The sequence below is a fragment of the Polypterus senegalus genome, chromosome 12, assembly GCF_016835505.1.
Source record: "Polypterus senegalus isolate Bchr_013 chromosome 12, ASM1683550v1, whole genome shotgun sequence".
NCBI classification, from domain to species: domain Eukaryota; kingdom Metazoa; phylum Chordata; class Cladistia; order Polypteriformes; family Polypteridae; genus Polypterus; species Polypterus senegalus.
In genome coordinates, this window is record NC_053165.1 from 29,522,017 (window position 1) to 29,540,269 (window position 18,253).

Here is an 18,253-nt window from a genome sequence, read left to right on the forward strand (position 1 = left end):
ATTTTTTTCCCTGTGCTTAAAACTCGTTAAAAAAAAGTGTTTACACCGAACAGTTCGTAAGGCTGTAGCATGAACTCTTGCAATGTTAGTTTTCTCTGTTCAAGGTTTTCTCAGTGCTATTCAATGTTTTTACATTTAGTTTACTATTACACTTTGCATTCTATGGTATAATTAACTATTTTTGTGCTTAAAAATCTTTAAAACAATATATTTACATACAGTCTGTACGGTCTGGAACAGATTCATTGTATTTACATACAATCCTATGGGGGAAATTACTTTGGGTCATGACCAAATCGGGTTGCAACCAGAGTTTTGGAACGAATTACGGTCGTGACCCGAGTTTCCACTGTATATATATTGTGAAACCTGGCCCCGGCACAGACAGACGGACAACATTGTTTCACCACACACCATCTATTGTCACTAATATTATCTACAAAAATGGCTCACGTGCACCCCCAGTGCCTTCTTGCACCGATTTCCCCAAGTCCAGGCCCACAGTCTCTTGTGCCTTCCTGGCCGCCTCCAGTCCTTCCTCTTGCTCAGTCCACTTCCACCCGACTTCCACACACCGACTGGAGGGAGGCGGCCCCTTAAATAATGCCCCGGATGAGCCCCAGGTGCTTCCGCCATCTGTTCCTTGGCCACGCCCCAGCGTGGCGGAAGTGTCGGCTGCCTTCCTGGCAGCTCTCCGGGCGCCACACAAAGTCTTCCCCCCGGCACTTCCTGGTGTGGCGGAAGTGCCGGGCTCCCGGGATAATTAGGCACCGGGGCGCCGCCTGGCGGTGGCCACGGGTCCCTACAGGGCTGGGCTTCAAAGCCCTGTACCCGAGGCCCCTTGCCTAACCAGGACGGACGCCCCACTCTGTCTGTAGGAGGCACTCGCCTCCTCCGTCCTCCAGCGCCCCGCCGGGCTCCTGCCCCGACCGCAACCGCACGGGATAAACCGCATCGGGCGCCGCCTGGCGGTGACCACGGCCCCTGCAGGGAAGGGCTTCCATGCCCTCTACCCGTGGTCCCCAACAGAACCAGGACGGACGCCCCTCGCGGTGTGGAGGAGGCACAAGCCCTCCTCTCGCCTCCAAGCGCCCCGCCGGGCTCCAGCTCCGCCGGCGACTGCATGGGATCAACCGGCATCGGGCGCCGCCTGGCGGTAACCACGGCCTACAGGGTAGGGCTTCCATGCCCTCAACCAGTGGCTCCCGACAAAACCAGGACGGACGCCTCGTGGTGTGGAGGAGGCACAAGCCCTCCTCTCGTCCTCCTGGACCACAATATATATATATATACCGTATATATATGCATACACACACACACACATATATATATACATACATATACACACACATATATATATAAACACATATGCACACACACATATCTATATATATACATATATATACACACACACATATATATATACTAGCAGAATACCCGCGCTTCGCAGCGGAGAAGTAGTGTGTTAAAGAAGGTACGAAAAGAAAAGGAAAAATTTTAAAAATAACGTAACATGATTGTTAATGTAATTGTTTTGTCATTGATATGAGTGTTGTTCTCATATCTATCTATATATATATATATATATCTCTATCTATCTACAGTATCTATATATATATATATATGTGTTGTTCTCATATCTATCTATATATATATATCTCTATCTATCTATATATATATATACTCGCGCTTGGCAGCGGAGAAGTAGTGTGTTAAAGAAGGAAAGAGAAAGAAAAGGAAACATTTTGAAAATAACGTAACATGATTGTCAATGTAATTGTTTTGTCACTGTTATGAGTGTTGCTGTGATATATATATATATATAGCAAAATACCAAGCTTCGCAGCGATGTCATGTGTTTAAGAAGTTATGAAAAGAAAAGGAAACATTTTAAAAATAATGTAACATGATTGTCAAAGTAATTGTTTTGTGTATTTGGCGCAGCGTCACAAGTTGTTTTCGTAGCTGCATCAGAAAATGTACCACACGCCTGACACGCCTCCTTTTACTGTTTTCTCAAAGCTTGATTGCTGCTGTCATATATATATACACACACACACACACACACACATACATACATATATATATACATACATATCTTCATATCTACATATACACATATATATATACATACCTATCTACATCATATATACACATATACATACATACACACACACAAATTATATATATGTGTGTATGTATGTATGTATGTATGTATGTGTGTGTGTGTGTGTGTGTGTGTGTGTTTATATATATATATATATATATATATATATATATATATATATATATATATATATATAATGTAGATAGGGGTGTGTGTGTGTGTGTATATATATATACACACATACATACATATATATACACATATATATACTTGTGTGTATGTTTGTATGTGTCTATATGTGTGTGTATAGCTTTGGTCACTGAGTGCAAGGGAAAAATAATAAAATATAGTCTATAAGTTATTAAACAGTAAAACATTAACGTTTTAAGAAGTACAGGTACATTGAGCCCTACTGGAGTGGTTAGGGTAAACTACATTTTAAAGACTGTGTAACACAACAGGTAAGTAACTAACAGCAGCTAAAATGTATATGGATCATCTCTCGGTAGTAGATCCCTTTTGAAAGGCGCTACACGACGGCTGTGGTATAGAAATTACATTTTCTATGTGAACGGTCAAATTTGTGCCTCTGGTAATGTGCCTTACCGCATTTAAAGAAAATTAGTTTTGTGTCCTCTGCACTGTTAAGAGAGAAAGGCTTTGGTTTGGGATAAAAGGTGTAAAGAAAGGAAAGTTGCCTTTTCTTTTATATAGTATAGAGAGATGTGTTCGCTGACGTTATGATCGCCTTTTGGGGACAGTCGCGTGGGTCTTGTGTAGACTGGTGAGACGTCCCTGCCATTAATCAGCTGTGATGGCACTGTCAGTCCTCCAGTGTGTGCGTGTCTTCATAATCCGAGGTGATGACCTCATAATCGTATACGTGCAAAAGAAAGTGTGAATCGCCTTAATATTATTTTTCCGTGGTGTAGAAAAGGGGTCCCGTGTTTGCACTTGTCTGGGCTATAGCGCAGGGGGAGGATGAAAAAATTAAAAGTGCTCACTTTGACTTAAGGCAGAAGCGCAGTCAGCGTCTCAAAGGCCGGCACAGCTATGCGCGCGCTGGCTGCTCGACTTTTGCTGGGCAGGAGACCACAGTTTTGCAGACACGCTCATGATATCAAAAGTCTCAGCGCTTTTGGAGGTCATTCATATATTATATATATAGCAAAATCCCGCTACCGCAGCGGAGAAGTAGTGTGTTAAAGAAGTAATGAAAAGAAAAGGAAACATTTTAATAATAACGTAACATGATTGACATTGTCATGAGTGTTGCTGTCATATATATGCCTGCCTAAATAAGTCACCCTCGCTTTGCTCTTACTTTATTTACCGCTCATTTAATCATGGCTATTGGCGGAAAAATTATAAAATGGAAGGAGGATGGCTTTACCAAAACAATTATTGATGGCGAATCGATTATTCATAAAGCTTGAATTGGTGATGTTTTTCTGTGTTAACCTCATATTTTTCAGACTTCTTCTCAAACTAAGGTGGTGCGAGGGTAAAATGAATCGGGATGCGCTGATCAATGTAATCCGTGTACCAGGAAATCATTCATTGACAAAAGCTCCCCTTTGCTTGTAATGCAAAGTGTGATTAAATGCATTTTTTTTTAACGCGTTATGGAGCACATGCATCGAAGCTTCTCAGCTGTGCTTGTGCTAAGAAAAGGAAATATTTTAAAACTAACGTAACACGATTGTCAATGTGACCTTTTGTAAGTAGTGCCTGGAGGATTCAGTGTGGAGAAACTCGAGAGATAGCGTGTGTATTAACTTGTGGATTTTTCTGTGAGTATTTGGTGGCAGTCTGACGAAGTTGCTTCGAAAGACGGCATTAGCCGCGGAGCTCAGCTCAGAGCGAAATTAGATGAATGGGAGGGGAGATGATGACGTGACTCCCCCACCCGCCTTAACTGTCAATCCCCCACAAACACAGTCTCGAATTTGCATAAGCACACCCCTTCACCTACAATTTTAACTTAGTTACAAAGTGATCAAAACTCGCTTTATATCCTCGCCCTCTCATTAAACTTGTATCCCGCATTACCTGTGGGCATGTGAAACGCCAGCGGTAGCCTGTCTATGAACTTAATTTAAAGTTTAGGTTTACACCTTTCTTTCTTTCCGAGGCAGCAACACTCATGAATATGGTAGTATATGTCACTCGCTCGCTTCTTATTGTTTTTCGCTGCCTTCTCAATTATATAATGCATGTTTTCTTGAGTGAGTGAGTCAGTGAGTGAGTGAGTGAGTGAGTGAGGGCTTTGCCTTTTATTAGTATAGATACACATATGCACACACATATATCTATACTAATAAAAGGCAAAGCCCTCACTGACTCACTCACTCACTCACTGACTGACTCATCCCTAATTCTCCAACTTCCAGTGTAGGTAGAAGGCTGAAATTTGGCAGGCTCATTCCTTACAGCTTACTTACAAAAGTTGGGCAGGTTTCATTTCGAAATTCTACGCGTATCAGTCATAAATGGAACCTACTTTCGTCCATATATACAGCCATAGCCATAGCCTGCAGCTCGGTCACCATGTGAGGCGGAGTTGCATCCCACATCATCACGCCTCCCACATAATTGAGTGCCTGCCCATATAAGGTAAATATTCACGGGTGAAGGACTAGCGGCTCACGTGAACTGACTGTGAATGAAGGCAGCAAAAGAATATGAAGCGAATGACGCATACAAGCATATTCATAAGTGCAGCTACTCCGGAAACAAAGCATGGTGTAAACCATAAGTTTAAATTAAGTTTATAGACACGCTCCCACTGCCGTTTGTCATGCCTATGACGAATACGATATTCGCGAGATGCAAGTTTAATGAGAAGACACGAGGTATAAACGAGACTTTGGATCACTTTGCAACAGAGTTAAAATTGCTGTAGTGAGAAACTTTTAAGTGCCGGGTCTTAGCTAACATTAAATAAAGCCGTGGACATCACAAGATCACACAAGACAGCGGCTCACGTGAACTGACTGTGAACGCAGTACGAGTCATTACTTCAATGAATGAAACCTGTTCAAAAAACGCATTACACAATTGAGAAGGCAGCAAAAGAATATGAAGAGAGTGACACATACAAGCATATTCATGAGTGCAGCTACTTCGGAAACAAAGCACGGTGTAAACCTAAAGTTTAAATTAAGTTCATAGACAGGCTGCCGGTGGCGTTTGTCATGCCCACGACGAATATGATATTCGCGAGATACAAGTTTAATGAGAAGACACAGGGTTTAAATGAGACTTTTGATCACTTTGTAACAGAGTTAAAATTGCTGTAAAGGAGTTTAAATTGCTGGTATGCCAGGTCTGAGCTAACATTAAATAAAGCCGTGGACATCGCGAGATCGCACGAGATAGCACAAGCACAGCTGAGAAGCTTCGATGCATGTACTCCGAGCGGCTCACGTGAACTGACTTTGTAAGACTGGGAAAGGTTAAATTAAGTTCATAGATACGCTACCGCTAAATATTCGCAGGCAAATCCACAACTTAATACTGGGAATGCCTGTTAAACATCTTAGATTCACGAGTACCGATTTGGGCAGTGAACACTTCGATGAATTAAACCTGTTATCTTTACAACGGTTGGCAAACACAGAATATAACTTGAACACAACACATACTCCAAATACGAACCTGATTGAAAGAAATAATGATAAACAAATCCTTGATGACAGCAACACTCATAACAGTGACAAAACTATTATATTGATATATATATATATATATGTAGATATGTATATATATGTGTATATGTATATATGTAGATATATATGTATATGTATATATGTATATGTATATGTGTTGTGAACGGAACCCGGGCATAGACAGGCAGACATGTTGTTTTCCACCACCACACGTTTATTTACACTACTATTTACAATAAAGATCCGTGCACACAAACCCCAAGTCCCCACAGTCCAGGCCTCTCACACACGCTGCCTTCTTCTGGCCGCCTCCACTCTCGCTCCTCCTGCTTCGCCCTTCTTCCACCCAACTCCAGCCTCGAATGAAGGGAGGCGGCTCCTTTTATCCACGGATGTGCTTCAGGTGCTCCCCGGTAATCACCCGCCGACACGCCCCAGTGTGGCGGAAGTGCCGGCTGTACTCACGGAAGCACTATGGATGTTCCTGCTTCTCTCCCCCCCAGCACTTCCTGGTGTGGCGGAAGTGCTGAGGTCCAGGATTCCCAAGGCATTGGGGCGCCCCCTGGCGGTGACGTACAGGGTTGGGCTTCCAAGCCCTCAACCCGTGGCCCCCAAAGCAACCAGGGTGGTGGCTCCCACGTGATCCAAGGTGGGCGCACACCCTCTTCCGGTCCCTCAAGGCGTCCCGGACGGGTCGTCGCCCCTGGCATCCCTGACAGTGTATATGTATCTATATATGTTTAATGTGTGTGTGTGTATATATACATATATATATATATATGACAGCAACACTCATAACAGTGACACAGCAATTACATTGTCAATCATGTTACGTTATTTTCAAAATGTTTCCTTTTCTTCTTCATTACTTCTTTAACACACTACTTCTCCGCTGCAAAGCGCGGGTATTTTGCTAGTATATATATATACACACACATATATATATACACACACACACACATATATATACAGTATACATATATTATTTATATTTATATATATACAGTTTGAAATCACTTCTTGAAGAGTGTAATGGCTGCTGACAGGAGTTCCTTTACTGCTACAATGGTGTTGATTTCTTACACTCTGAGGATGTTGAGGATTTACTTGGGCGTTATCATACCTATCATTATATGGTATGGTGACTTTCATACCTAATTATTTATTCATTTAAATGTACTCCTAATACCCAATATTCCGGATTTCAGAAGATTGTCGTATTACACATGTGAATTATTTTCTTTTCTTTATTGTGCCGTCTTGGTCCCTGCTGTCCTATTTAGTGTACCAGTAAGAGTAATGTAAAAGGCACACACATCCTTCAACTCATTCTCAAGGTTAAAACTCTTCCAGTTTAATTACAATTCTGACTTTGGTATTCAAGACAAACATTTAGAGTTCGCAAAGGAAGGTCTGCTCATAGAAGACATTTGAAATACTCTCTTAAATATTATATAATAACTATATATACATATATATATATACACACACACACACACACTTTTGTTTTTAATTTTCCCAGTCACTCCATTCAAATCTATATCCTACTTCGGTTACTCAAATCAATGTATTGGTGAAGGATATCTGCTGAAGGTAGGTAATCAGATAAAAAAAGATCATTGTGTACTAAATGACATCATCAAATATTAACTTAAAATATTTTTAAAATAATACTTAATGAACTTTAAATATAAGAAAAAAATACAATTTATCTCCTTTTTATATTGGCACCTTTTAAACAATAATCATCCAAAGTATACTTTGTATCATATGAGCTAATATAGCAATTGTTAGCCTTTTTGATGTCTTAACTTCCCAAAAGGATATTTCCACTCCACAATGTTGATGCAGGCTCTCCGGATTGGATTTTTGAGGGTGAGACAAAGCAGGGCACGGGGTGGGCGTGTTGTAGCCATGGTGCTCTGTTTCTTCTGTTTACTGTAGTTCTGACGTTTCCTCTGTGTGGAGCTGGTAGTGGAGATTGGTGCGCTTGTGCCCATTAGCTTGGCCTGCCGTGCTGCATCAATAGCAGCCTGCCAGCTCAGCGCTGCCCCTGCTGTAGGGATGTGCTCCGGTGCCAAGCCCACCCCTGCATGGGCATTCAAGCCAGGTGGAGCCACACATGGGTTTGAGTAGTTAGAGCCTAGAAGGAAACAAAGAATATGGTTACAGTGGATGTTGTCAGACAACCCATATTGATTGTTAAGGTCAGATGTTGATTATTTAGAGATAAAATAATCTTTGGAGCTAACCAATGAAAACACCATTACTAACCTACTGTACATTATGGAGATTGTTCATACATATTACAATAATTATTAATAATTTGAATTTATTATAGGGATCTCTATAACAAATCTTAGACCAAATAAGTTTTATTGTCTCTCAATTTTTCTTAAATCAAGATTGATGCTCATTAAATATTAAAGAGGGTCAAACTTAGAATTTTCTCAAGACCATTCCAGATTACATTTGACTTTAGACCCTCTTTGTACAATATTTAGAAAGAACATACTGTTATGTGTCATTTGTTTCACATCCATTACCTATTCATATCTCCACCATCTGCACCAACCAACAGTTTTTACCTCCATGATTTGCTTGATTCTGCAGATATATAGAAAACTTGCTTGCTGTTGTGCATCCACAAAACCTGATTCATAAATGCTTATTACAGAAATTGTATGCTAGAAAACTACATTTATGCAAGATGTACAGGATCCCAGCCTCATGAATTTCACAACAAAAAGGGATTTTGATTTTTTTTTTTTTTAAATAAAGTCATCAAAATACACTTATACACTTTCTAAGTATTTCTTAATAAAGCTTCAGTTTTACAGTTTCCTATATACTTCATCAATAATTCTAGTACAGTCAATCACAACACCTTATATTTATGCAAGCAACACCAACCAGTGCTGAGCTGCATTAGTTCATTTATCTGTTCACCCATTTTCTGAACTCACTTTGGTCTTTTTTTTTTAAACAAGCTTCTGTAGTGTCTGGCACATAACAAGAACCAACCTTAGAGGATATGCCACTGCATCACTGGCACACACTCATTCTCAGCCATGTCAAGATTAACTAGTTATTGAATGTATGCTAAGATATTGTTTAACTTGTGGCTTTTAAAGATATTATTTAAGAATATTGCTCACTGCGATAAAAGAAAAAATGGTTACATCACATATTTATGCCATAATCTATCATTCATTTCAAATAAACAAAAACAACAAGATTAATATAGGACAACTGCCATAATAAAAAGAGAAAATGTACAAATGTTATGATGAAGAGTTTTAGTAAATTTTCATGTTATTCAGTGACCTTGAACTGCTTAGATTTCAGTAAGAACTGGAAAAGTGTTCTAATAATTTTATAAATAGTGTGTGTGTGTGTGTGCAGGCATATTCTTTAGGGAAAGGATGATCTCTGTGTTTGAAAGGAAATTAGAGTGTTTCAGAAACTGCTAAGTGGGTGGGTTATTATAAGGGTTTTTATTGATTTAAAAATACTGCTAATTCACATTTAGAAGGATGTGAACCTATTACTTGGAGGTCCTATTTTGACTTGAGATTGCTTAGAATCATTAAGACTGAAACTGACTGATGAATAATTTGGGGCTTAGTCATCTCAATATTTGGGAATTCATTAGGACCATTAGTTTAAATTAACATCTAGAACATCATGAATTGTTATTTGTGTTTTTTTATGTATTTTATTGCTATTGTAATAACATTTTCAAGTAACTATTTACTATGTTTTTTCATTTGCATCACTATTTTGTGTGGCACTTTGTGTGGACATTTAATCAGTCCAATTTGAATGCAACACTAAGAATCACTTAAATCAATGTAGTTATGTAACAAAAACGGTACAGTTTTTAAATGGTACTATCTGCTCATTCTCAATGGATGTTCCAAACTTATTCCATCTTGCTCATGAAAGACTGGAATGCCACTAATTTTATCTTGCTTTGGTAATCTGTTAAAAATGCCTATTCAGTTGAGAGATGCCTCCTAAAATAAGACAAGCGGCACATTTTTCAAAATCTAAAAGCAATCCATAGCCTGTTATTTTTTGAATTATGGGTACCGGAAACAAAATTTTTATTACAGCATAACATCAAATTCAAATTAAATTAAATTATCCCGAGGGCACTGGGCACAAGGCAGGATTTAACTATGAATGGAGCATCAGTTTCTCACAAAACAATTTTCCAAATAGCCCATCACTCAAGTCTCTGAAAGGAACCTAACATGAACATGTTTAGTTGGAGGAAAACTGAAATACATAAAGAAAACTAATGTAGGCAGAAGAAGACCATGCAAACCTCACATGGACAACCACCAGGTGCATAATTCAAACCCAATCACTTTATTATAAGCAGCAAAAATATGGTCATCATTTTTTACCCAAATATTTCTTTGGTACTTTTGTTTAACACATGAACTTTGCTACTCAAGGTTAAATTGTTGAAAGGACTGATGAACTAACAAAACTCTGCTATTATTTTGTCATATTTAAGAAAATGCTGATCTTCTGCCAGGCATACTCTAACCTCAAGACTTTACAGCTTTCCAAGTATGATTATCAAGGACCTATTCATTTGCAGTATTTTTCTGACCAAATTCGATACAATTAAACAACTTGCCAAAACAGACATGCTATCCTTCAAACTAGTGGTAAAATGAGCTTATCAAAGACAGTCCTGTAGCTTGTCTACAATGTGCCTATTTGTTTAAAATGCACCTATTGTAAAGAAATCGGGTTCTAGTGTGTCAAATAACACTAGATAGATAAACGTGGTCTAGAATGCCAGGCCCCATGGTATTTAGCAAAACGTGGGCTACACAGAAACTTAGAAAACACAGCTTTAGCTAGACATCCACTATTATTTTTAAACCGATTTATATAATTAATAACTGGTCAAGACAAGTATTGTAGGCTTCTTGAGACAGTGCTTCATTTTACCTTTGAAACACTGTATATTTTATCCATCCATCCGTTATTTAACCCGCTATATCCTAATTACGGGGTCACGGAGGTCTGCTGGAGCCAATCCCAGCCAACACAGAGCACAAGGCAGGAAACAAACCCTGGGCACTGCAGACTGTATATATTACGAATAATGTTTTTGTGTTTCCAGTAGTCATGCTTTCTTTTCAGTAACACAGCAATACGAAAAAACTCACAAAAGTAAAATTTACTCTGCAGCATAAGCATTTTGAAAGCCTGATTAGAAATAAATAGCAGTTTCATTTATAAAATTAGAATTGTGTGGTTATTTAAATTTCATTTGCTAGCAATACAGGAACAATCTACCATTTCTACAACACCTAACTGACTGAGCACCAAGCCTGTGGTTATGACACTTATTTGAATCAGAAACCTAAAATTCATTCCAGCCAGCTTGTGGTGAAGGACTCAATCTAATTTTCCACTTTGAAAGTAATGATATGCTTTACTGCTCTTGCAATTTGCTATTACAGTTCCACTGACCAAAGGAAGACAACAAAGTACAATTAAAAATTTCCCTGTCACCCTCACAGATGACAATCCAACTACATTTCTGAAATTCTGTACCCATAAATTACCGATGTCTAGTTCTTTATGGTTAAGAACGTGCTGTCTAAAATCAGAATATGAATTTAATTTATCAAAGAAACAATTAAATAAAGGAACTTTTAAGGAGTCTTTAAATAAGTAAACCAAAAACAAACTGATATCTTTCTGCATATACCATGTAGAAATAAACTACAGAAAAATGACTAAAAAAACAATAAATTAGCAAGGGAAACAATGTGAGAAAAAACAACAATAAATAAACGCAGGTATTACTCGAGTCAAAATACAAATCCAAATGTAAAAAGCTTTTTACCAAAAGTGTTACTCTTAAATTGCAGAAATGTGTATTGCAATCAAGTCTCAAATGCTGAACAACAAAATCAGTGCAAAAGAGAGATATGGCCAAAGCAAAATACTGTGAAAACAGTGCAAGGTAGAAGATGGAAACACATCAATATAATGCTTGCAGATACCACGGCAATCTAGTCGAGGGATGAGATATGATTTTATTTTCATTTTGGTTGTTTCTAACCAAAACAGTATTTTTACATTCCTACCCCAGCATTCCACCCCTCTTTCTCTAGTTTTGTAATCATTTGAATTGAAATAAAAGAATGGTTAATGAAGTTCTTTGCAAATGATAAGCTAAATTGCTTAATGGAAATATCCATAGTATTAAATCAAAGACTTGCTGTCTTAAATCAGAAACATGTTTATTTATTAAGCAGTTTTAGTTACAATAGTCTGTATCATTTTAAATGAAAATTATTGTTATAATATGTATGAATAAAAATAAATCAAAGGTGCTTAAACAAAAGGATTTACAGTAAGCTATAACTAACTGGCTAGAGTATCTGCATCATCAAACAAAAATAAATTATTAGAAAAGATAAAAGAACCTGTAGAAGGATGCAGTAGCCTACACATTTTAGCACAACTAACAGTAATTGTAACTAGCTACATATTTTTTCTTCCTTTAAGTTGTCCTTCCGTAGAGTACACCATCAACATATTAGACAATGCCGCCTCAGGTGTCTCTCAAGAAAACCCTGTGGCGGAAGTTAAGGAATATAGCAGAGAAGAAAGCAATTTTGTCAGACATCATGTTTTGACAAATTTTAAGGCAGATGACCAATTGTTTGACAAACACACTATCCACCTTCTTGGTTTCAAGCTTGTATTTGAGCCAAACTCTAAAGAAACTGATCAGACAGGAGATGTTTTGTTGTAACTTTAGCACATTTCAAAGCATCTAGAATACTGCTGATATTATTCCATTTTGTCTGAATCATCATGTGTAGATTCAGGGATGTGTGCAGCCACATTCTCACAGCTGGCTAACGCAGCTGGTTAACAGCTCACTTTAACAACGTCCCTCAAACAGTGAAAGAGAGCTTTCTCGGAAAATGGTGCTGTAGATTATTACCCTGATTCCCATCTATTATACCAGTACATCCCTCCACCTTACAACAGGACTTGTTGCTTGTACAGCTCAGTCATAGCTAAAGACATTTTGTGCAGATGTTCCTGTTATCCCACTTTTGCTAAGCACAGGCTACATACAGTGACTCAATTCTTGAGAAATATCTAGGCCTACAGGGTCAATTTTTAGGTTACATAGATTATTTTCATGAAAACTAATGGGAACAAAAAAACATTATTCAATGGTTAAAGTGTTTTCAAAATAGCAATTTAACTCTGGAACATTTTAATTTAATTTTAATTTGTTTTGAAAAAATCATTTTCTTTCGTAGTTTTCCTTCATGTAACATTTCTAATTCCTGCTCTCAGGTGACTACCATAGAGAAAGGCATTGATTCAGTCCTGACAGCTATGAACTAAAAGAAAATATTTCTGATGTTTCTGTATGACTATAAATTCAAATGATTAAGTCTGTATATTAACTAACCATTCTTTGTATATTCCTACAACAATTTTTCATTTCCCAGTCCATTTTTCAAATAATTCCACTCCTACCTCCATGTGCACAAGTTCGTATACTTTATACAACACAAGCAAATTCCCTTTTTTTACCTTTGAAATGACAAGCACACATACTAAGAATCAGTTTGAATATTTTCATAATTTCTGTCAATTATCTTGTAGGACATTCTGATATAATCACTGGATGTGTACTTTTTAAACTGGGATGTAATTACTGGTGCTTTAAGGCACATTGAGTAGAGGAATAGTGCAAAATTGGTAGTTCAATATAATTTATTAACACACAGAAATACTGGCTAATAGTTATGGTAGGAAATTGTAACACTTTAAACAGGCATTATGCTATATGACATTAAATGACTAACAACATCACATACAGTAAATTAACATTCAGCTCTACAATAGTGGCCAAAAGGTTTGGCAATGACACAAATGTGTTTTGCAAAATTTACAACTTCAGTTTTTGTGGTGGCAATTCATATTGTTTTTATATTATTGTGCAGAGTGATCAGATGCATATTAATTCACTGCAAAGAGCTTTATTGGCATAAAACCCATTTTCACTTATTTTGGCAATGGCACAAAATGATCAGCTGAGATTGTCCAGCAAGTGCCAGGACCATCTTCTCCTGAGGAGTCAGCTACAGAATCATGTTGCCACCAGGGCAGAGCTTGCTCAGTACTGGAAGCAGGTGGGTGTGAGTGCATCTGCACGTACAGTAAGGCAAAGATTTTTGGACAACAGCCTTGTGTCAATAATGGCAGCAAAGAAGCCACTTCTTTCCAAGAAAAACATCAAGGAGAGACTGAAATTCTGCAGGAACTACAAGAATTGGACAGCAGAAAACTGGTGCAAAGTTATTTTTTCAAATGAAACCTCTTTCCGACTGTTTGGAATAACTGGAAAATTGTTCATCCAGATACAGTCCTGTGTCATGCCAACAGTGAAGCATCGTGAGACAAGCCATGTGTGGGAGTGCTTTTCATCCAAGGGAGTGGGGCCCACGCACAATTTTGTCCAAGAACACTGCCATAAGTAAAGAATGGCATCAAAACGTCCTCCAAGAGCGAGTTTTCCCAACACTCCAGGTACAATTCGGTGATGATCTGTGTCTTTTCCAGCATGATGGAGCAACATGTTACAAGGCAAAAATGATAACGAAGTGGATCAGAGATAATAACATTGAAAGTTTGGAGCCTTGGCCAGTAAACTCCCCAGATCTTAATCCCAAAACCTGTGATCAATTTACAAAAAGAGGTTGGACAAGAAGAAGCCCACAAATTGTGATCAACTCCAAGCACTAAAAAGGTAAGAATGGACCACCATCACTAAGGATTTGGCCCAGAAACTGACATCCAGCATTCCAGAGCGAATTGCAAAAGTTATGAAGAAGGGTCAACACTGTAAATATTGACTCTCTTCATAAAGTTGATGTATTTGCCAATAAACGCCTTTAAAACTTATGAAATCACTGATTTTGTTGTAAACACATACATATACATACACTCACATATATACACACACACACAAATATATATATATTTTTTTTTTTTCCGCAAATGGAGAAAATGAGTCACGTATCTTAAAATAGTCCCCCTGCCCAACCTGCCATCATCATCAGAGGAAAAATGATTAGACATTCGGAAAGCAAACACAATAGTGTACAGTATATGGCATTTGGTTTGGAAGGGGGTGTTGGACAGGGGATGTTCTTCCTTTTAAGTCTGCGTATGCTGAGTTCATGTCCAAGTGTTTCTTAATGGCCTTTTTATTTGAATACCACAATTTAGCCAGCTCTTTGGCACTTTTAGTATCAGCCTTGAATCTTACTTGTACCGTGTCCCAGTTAAACGTGTCCCAGTTAAATTGATTTGGATCAGTTGCTCTTCTAGTGGAATTTGCCACTCATTTAAAAAAGAATATCATTACACAACACTTACAAATCTTCTATCGTAATGATATAACAAAAAAAGGTAATTACACACAAGAAGATCATCAAAAGGTAACTGACTTAATTATTCAATAAAAGGAATGTTACTAAATCCTGGAATATTCTACTCTTAAATAAAGCTTGATTGCCAAGGTCTCCAGCACTCTGAACAAATTCAAATCATATTATGTAATATCATCTTCTATTGTATTGAGGATTACTTGTGTTCTGGTCTATGTATTGTACTGTATTGTATTGACTCCATTCTTTTTGACACCCACTGCACGCCCAACCTACCTGAAAAGGGGTCTCTCTTTCAACTGCCTTTCCCAAGGTTTCTTCGATTTTTTCCATTACAAAGGTTTTTTTTTTGGGGGGGGGGAGTTTTTTCTTAGCTTCTTAGAGAGTCAATGCTGTTGGTGCTGTCAAAAGTCAGGCCCTGTTAAAGCCCATTGCAGCACTCCTTGAGTGATTTTGGGCTATACAAAAATAAATTGTTATTGTAGTTTTAATTATTCCTCCTTACTTTTAGTATACTTTCTATATAATTGCATTGTGTTTGTCAAAATTGAGACCCACTTGGGAAAGGATGAGGGCTGAAAGACTAGATTCCATTAAAGAGCTAAAATGAGTCAAGTAAATCATTATTAAAATGGACAGCCATAATAATAATCTCAAAAGGCAATACAGAATGAACCAGAGTCCAGACCACATGACAAGAGCTATATGTTTAGAATTGTGACTGCATAAAGTCAAAGTTATATTATACAGTAATAGAAACCTAGAAATCTTTTTTTTTGTCCAGATGTATAGTTAAAAAGTATCATATCTACTGTTTTAGACAAACATTTGTAAGTTAGCCAGACTTTGTTCTACCACATGCTCTCAGATAATGGCCACCAAATACCTAGCCTGCTGTGGGCTATAAAAATTCTATCCAATCCCCTACTGTCCATGTGTGTAGCAGCATAAGCGAGGATGTCATGTTGTTAATATTAATCAGAGTTCTTTAGCATCACATGATGGTATCAACTAGTTTTTTCAGGACTATTTTGTGAATAACTGTAATCGTGTCTCAGTAAAAGTATTTTTATTAAGTGTGACTTTGTTTTAAAACATTTATTAACATATAGTAACACTTGATGCAATCATAAAAACAAAACCAATTTTGAGACCAGGCCACCACAGCATGGCAATGCCTATTCTGATAATATTTGCAAAGTATCTTCAGTTTTGAAGGTTCCTAAAGTTCTAGTCTCTACCAATACTAGGCAATTATCTCCACAATTTATAATAAATTAAACTGAGACTTTTACTAATCTCATTAGCTCTAAGAGGAATGTGCAATCTAAACATAATAAAGCTCAAAATACAGAAATCTGTTCAAAGCCAAAGAGTGAGGAATAACAAAATAAATGGCTTTATACTGAATAACTGTGCCCCAGATAAATCCGAATAAGAGTGACTCACAGATATCAAAATTTTCTATTATATTAATTTGTGGGCCCAAGAAACATGCACATTTGTGAGGATTAAATAGTGAAAGATTATCTTAGATCTGAAGGATTTCCATCCATCCATCCATTTTCTAACCCGCTGAATCCGAACACAGGATCACGGGGGTCTGCTGAAGCCAATCCCAGCCAACACAGGGCACAAGGCAGGAACCAATCCTGAGCAGGGTGCCAACCCAACGCAGTCTGAAGGATTTCCTTTAGCTTATTATTTTAGTACATTGATAAATTCTCTGTACAAGCCAGTATACAAAACTGATGTCCACCTGCTATTTCCTACAAAGAAAATGGCATTTAATTTCACTAAAAAGATTTAATGGCAATATTTTCTAAGGTTCCTGTTAAAAAGTGAAAACAATTAAATACATAAATAAATACAGCTTCTTGTAATACCCTACAGAAGCTCAAGAGACCATGATGCTAAAGGAATAAATTTAGCACACACTAAAAGGTCACTGATAATATTAGGTGTCAACTAGTCTTGGTGATTGATACAAGCTTTACCACGAAAAGCACTAAACCCTTCTCAATAAATATTAACAATTAATTTTATAGATGCTGTGTCATCTTTTTAGTGTTTTAATAAGAAAGTGAACAAAATTACATCAAATATATAGAAAGTATATGTCATGCTTTAATTGTCTTTGTTATGAGGAAAGATTTTCCTGTGCCAGTTCTTTAATTAAAAAGTGCATTGCCTAACATAATAAAAATGTACCTTGATACTGGCCAGGTTACCAAGTGTTTTAGTCAAGCCCTGTAAAACTTCTATTGGTACAAGTTAAAACATTTTAGAAGCAATCTGATTTTATGACAGGAAGCAGACTCACTAACCGAGTCAAAGGAATGCAGTTGAAATACATAGTTAATACTAAGATCCCAAAAAAAGAAATCTACAAAAGTTTAGAACTGAGTTACATCAAACAACCTTTATTTCAGTGTTGACCAAATAAAGATCTAAAGTCTTTGCGTTAAAAAAAAATATATATTGTTTAAGCAACATACTGAGAGATACTATTAATCCTCCATTCCACTTATAAACCTGTTTTCCTGCTGGAGTCATAGCCTATCCATGCACCATTCAGAAGAAAGGTAAAAAATAAACCCCAGTCCATTGCAGAGCACACCCACTTCTTTTTAATTACAGCAGGGTAAAGGTCTATGGACACTGTGTTAATATTCAGGCTCAACATGAATAATCAACAGGCTAGGGGCCAAACACACACACATCCTCCAGGTCTGCTAGATGACAACACTGTGTTACCAACTATATCTGAACAAAGTCATACATGAATACATACTCAAAACTGATTAATCAAGTTCAATCATAACACAGGGACAAGGTTGAAATGTTGAAGGCAGATTTCACAAAAAACGTTTTGTTCACTCAAAGAAACACAGATAAATGGAATAAATTACTAAGTAATGTGGTAGAGAGTAGGACTTAAGGGACCTTCAAATCTAAACTTAGTTTTATTTTGGACAATGTAGGTGAATAGGATGGATAAGCATGTTGGG

At 37.5% G+C, this 18,253-nt stretch overlaps 1 protein-coding gene across 9 annotated transcripts in view; it reads right to left on the bottom strand.

The window, feature by feature from the left end:
* The window catches only part of LOC120540046 (voltage-dependent L-type calcium channel subunit alpha-1C-like), a 1,017,626-nt gene that overhangs the window by 714,149 nt on the left and 285,224 nt on the right, over positions 1 to 18,253 (bottom strand). For all 9 annotated transcript variants that reach the window (XM_039770507.1, XM_039770503.1, XM_039770506.1 and 6 more), the window contains exon 2: positions 7,606 to 7,921. In XM_039770507.1, the coding sequence (XP_039626441.1) occupies positions 7,606 to 7,921 (316 nt within the window). The remainder of the gene's footprint in view (positions 1 to 7,605; positions 7,922 to 18,253) is intronic.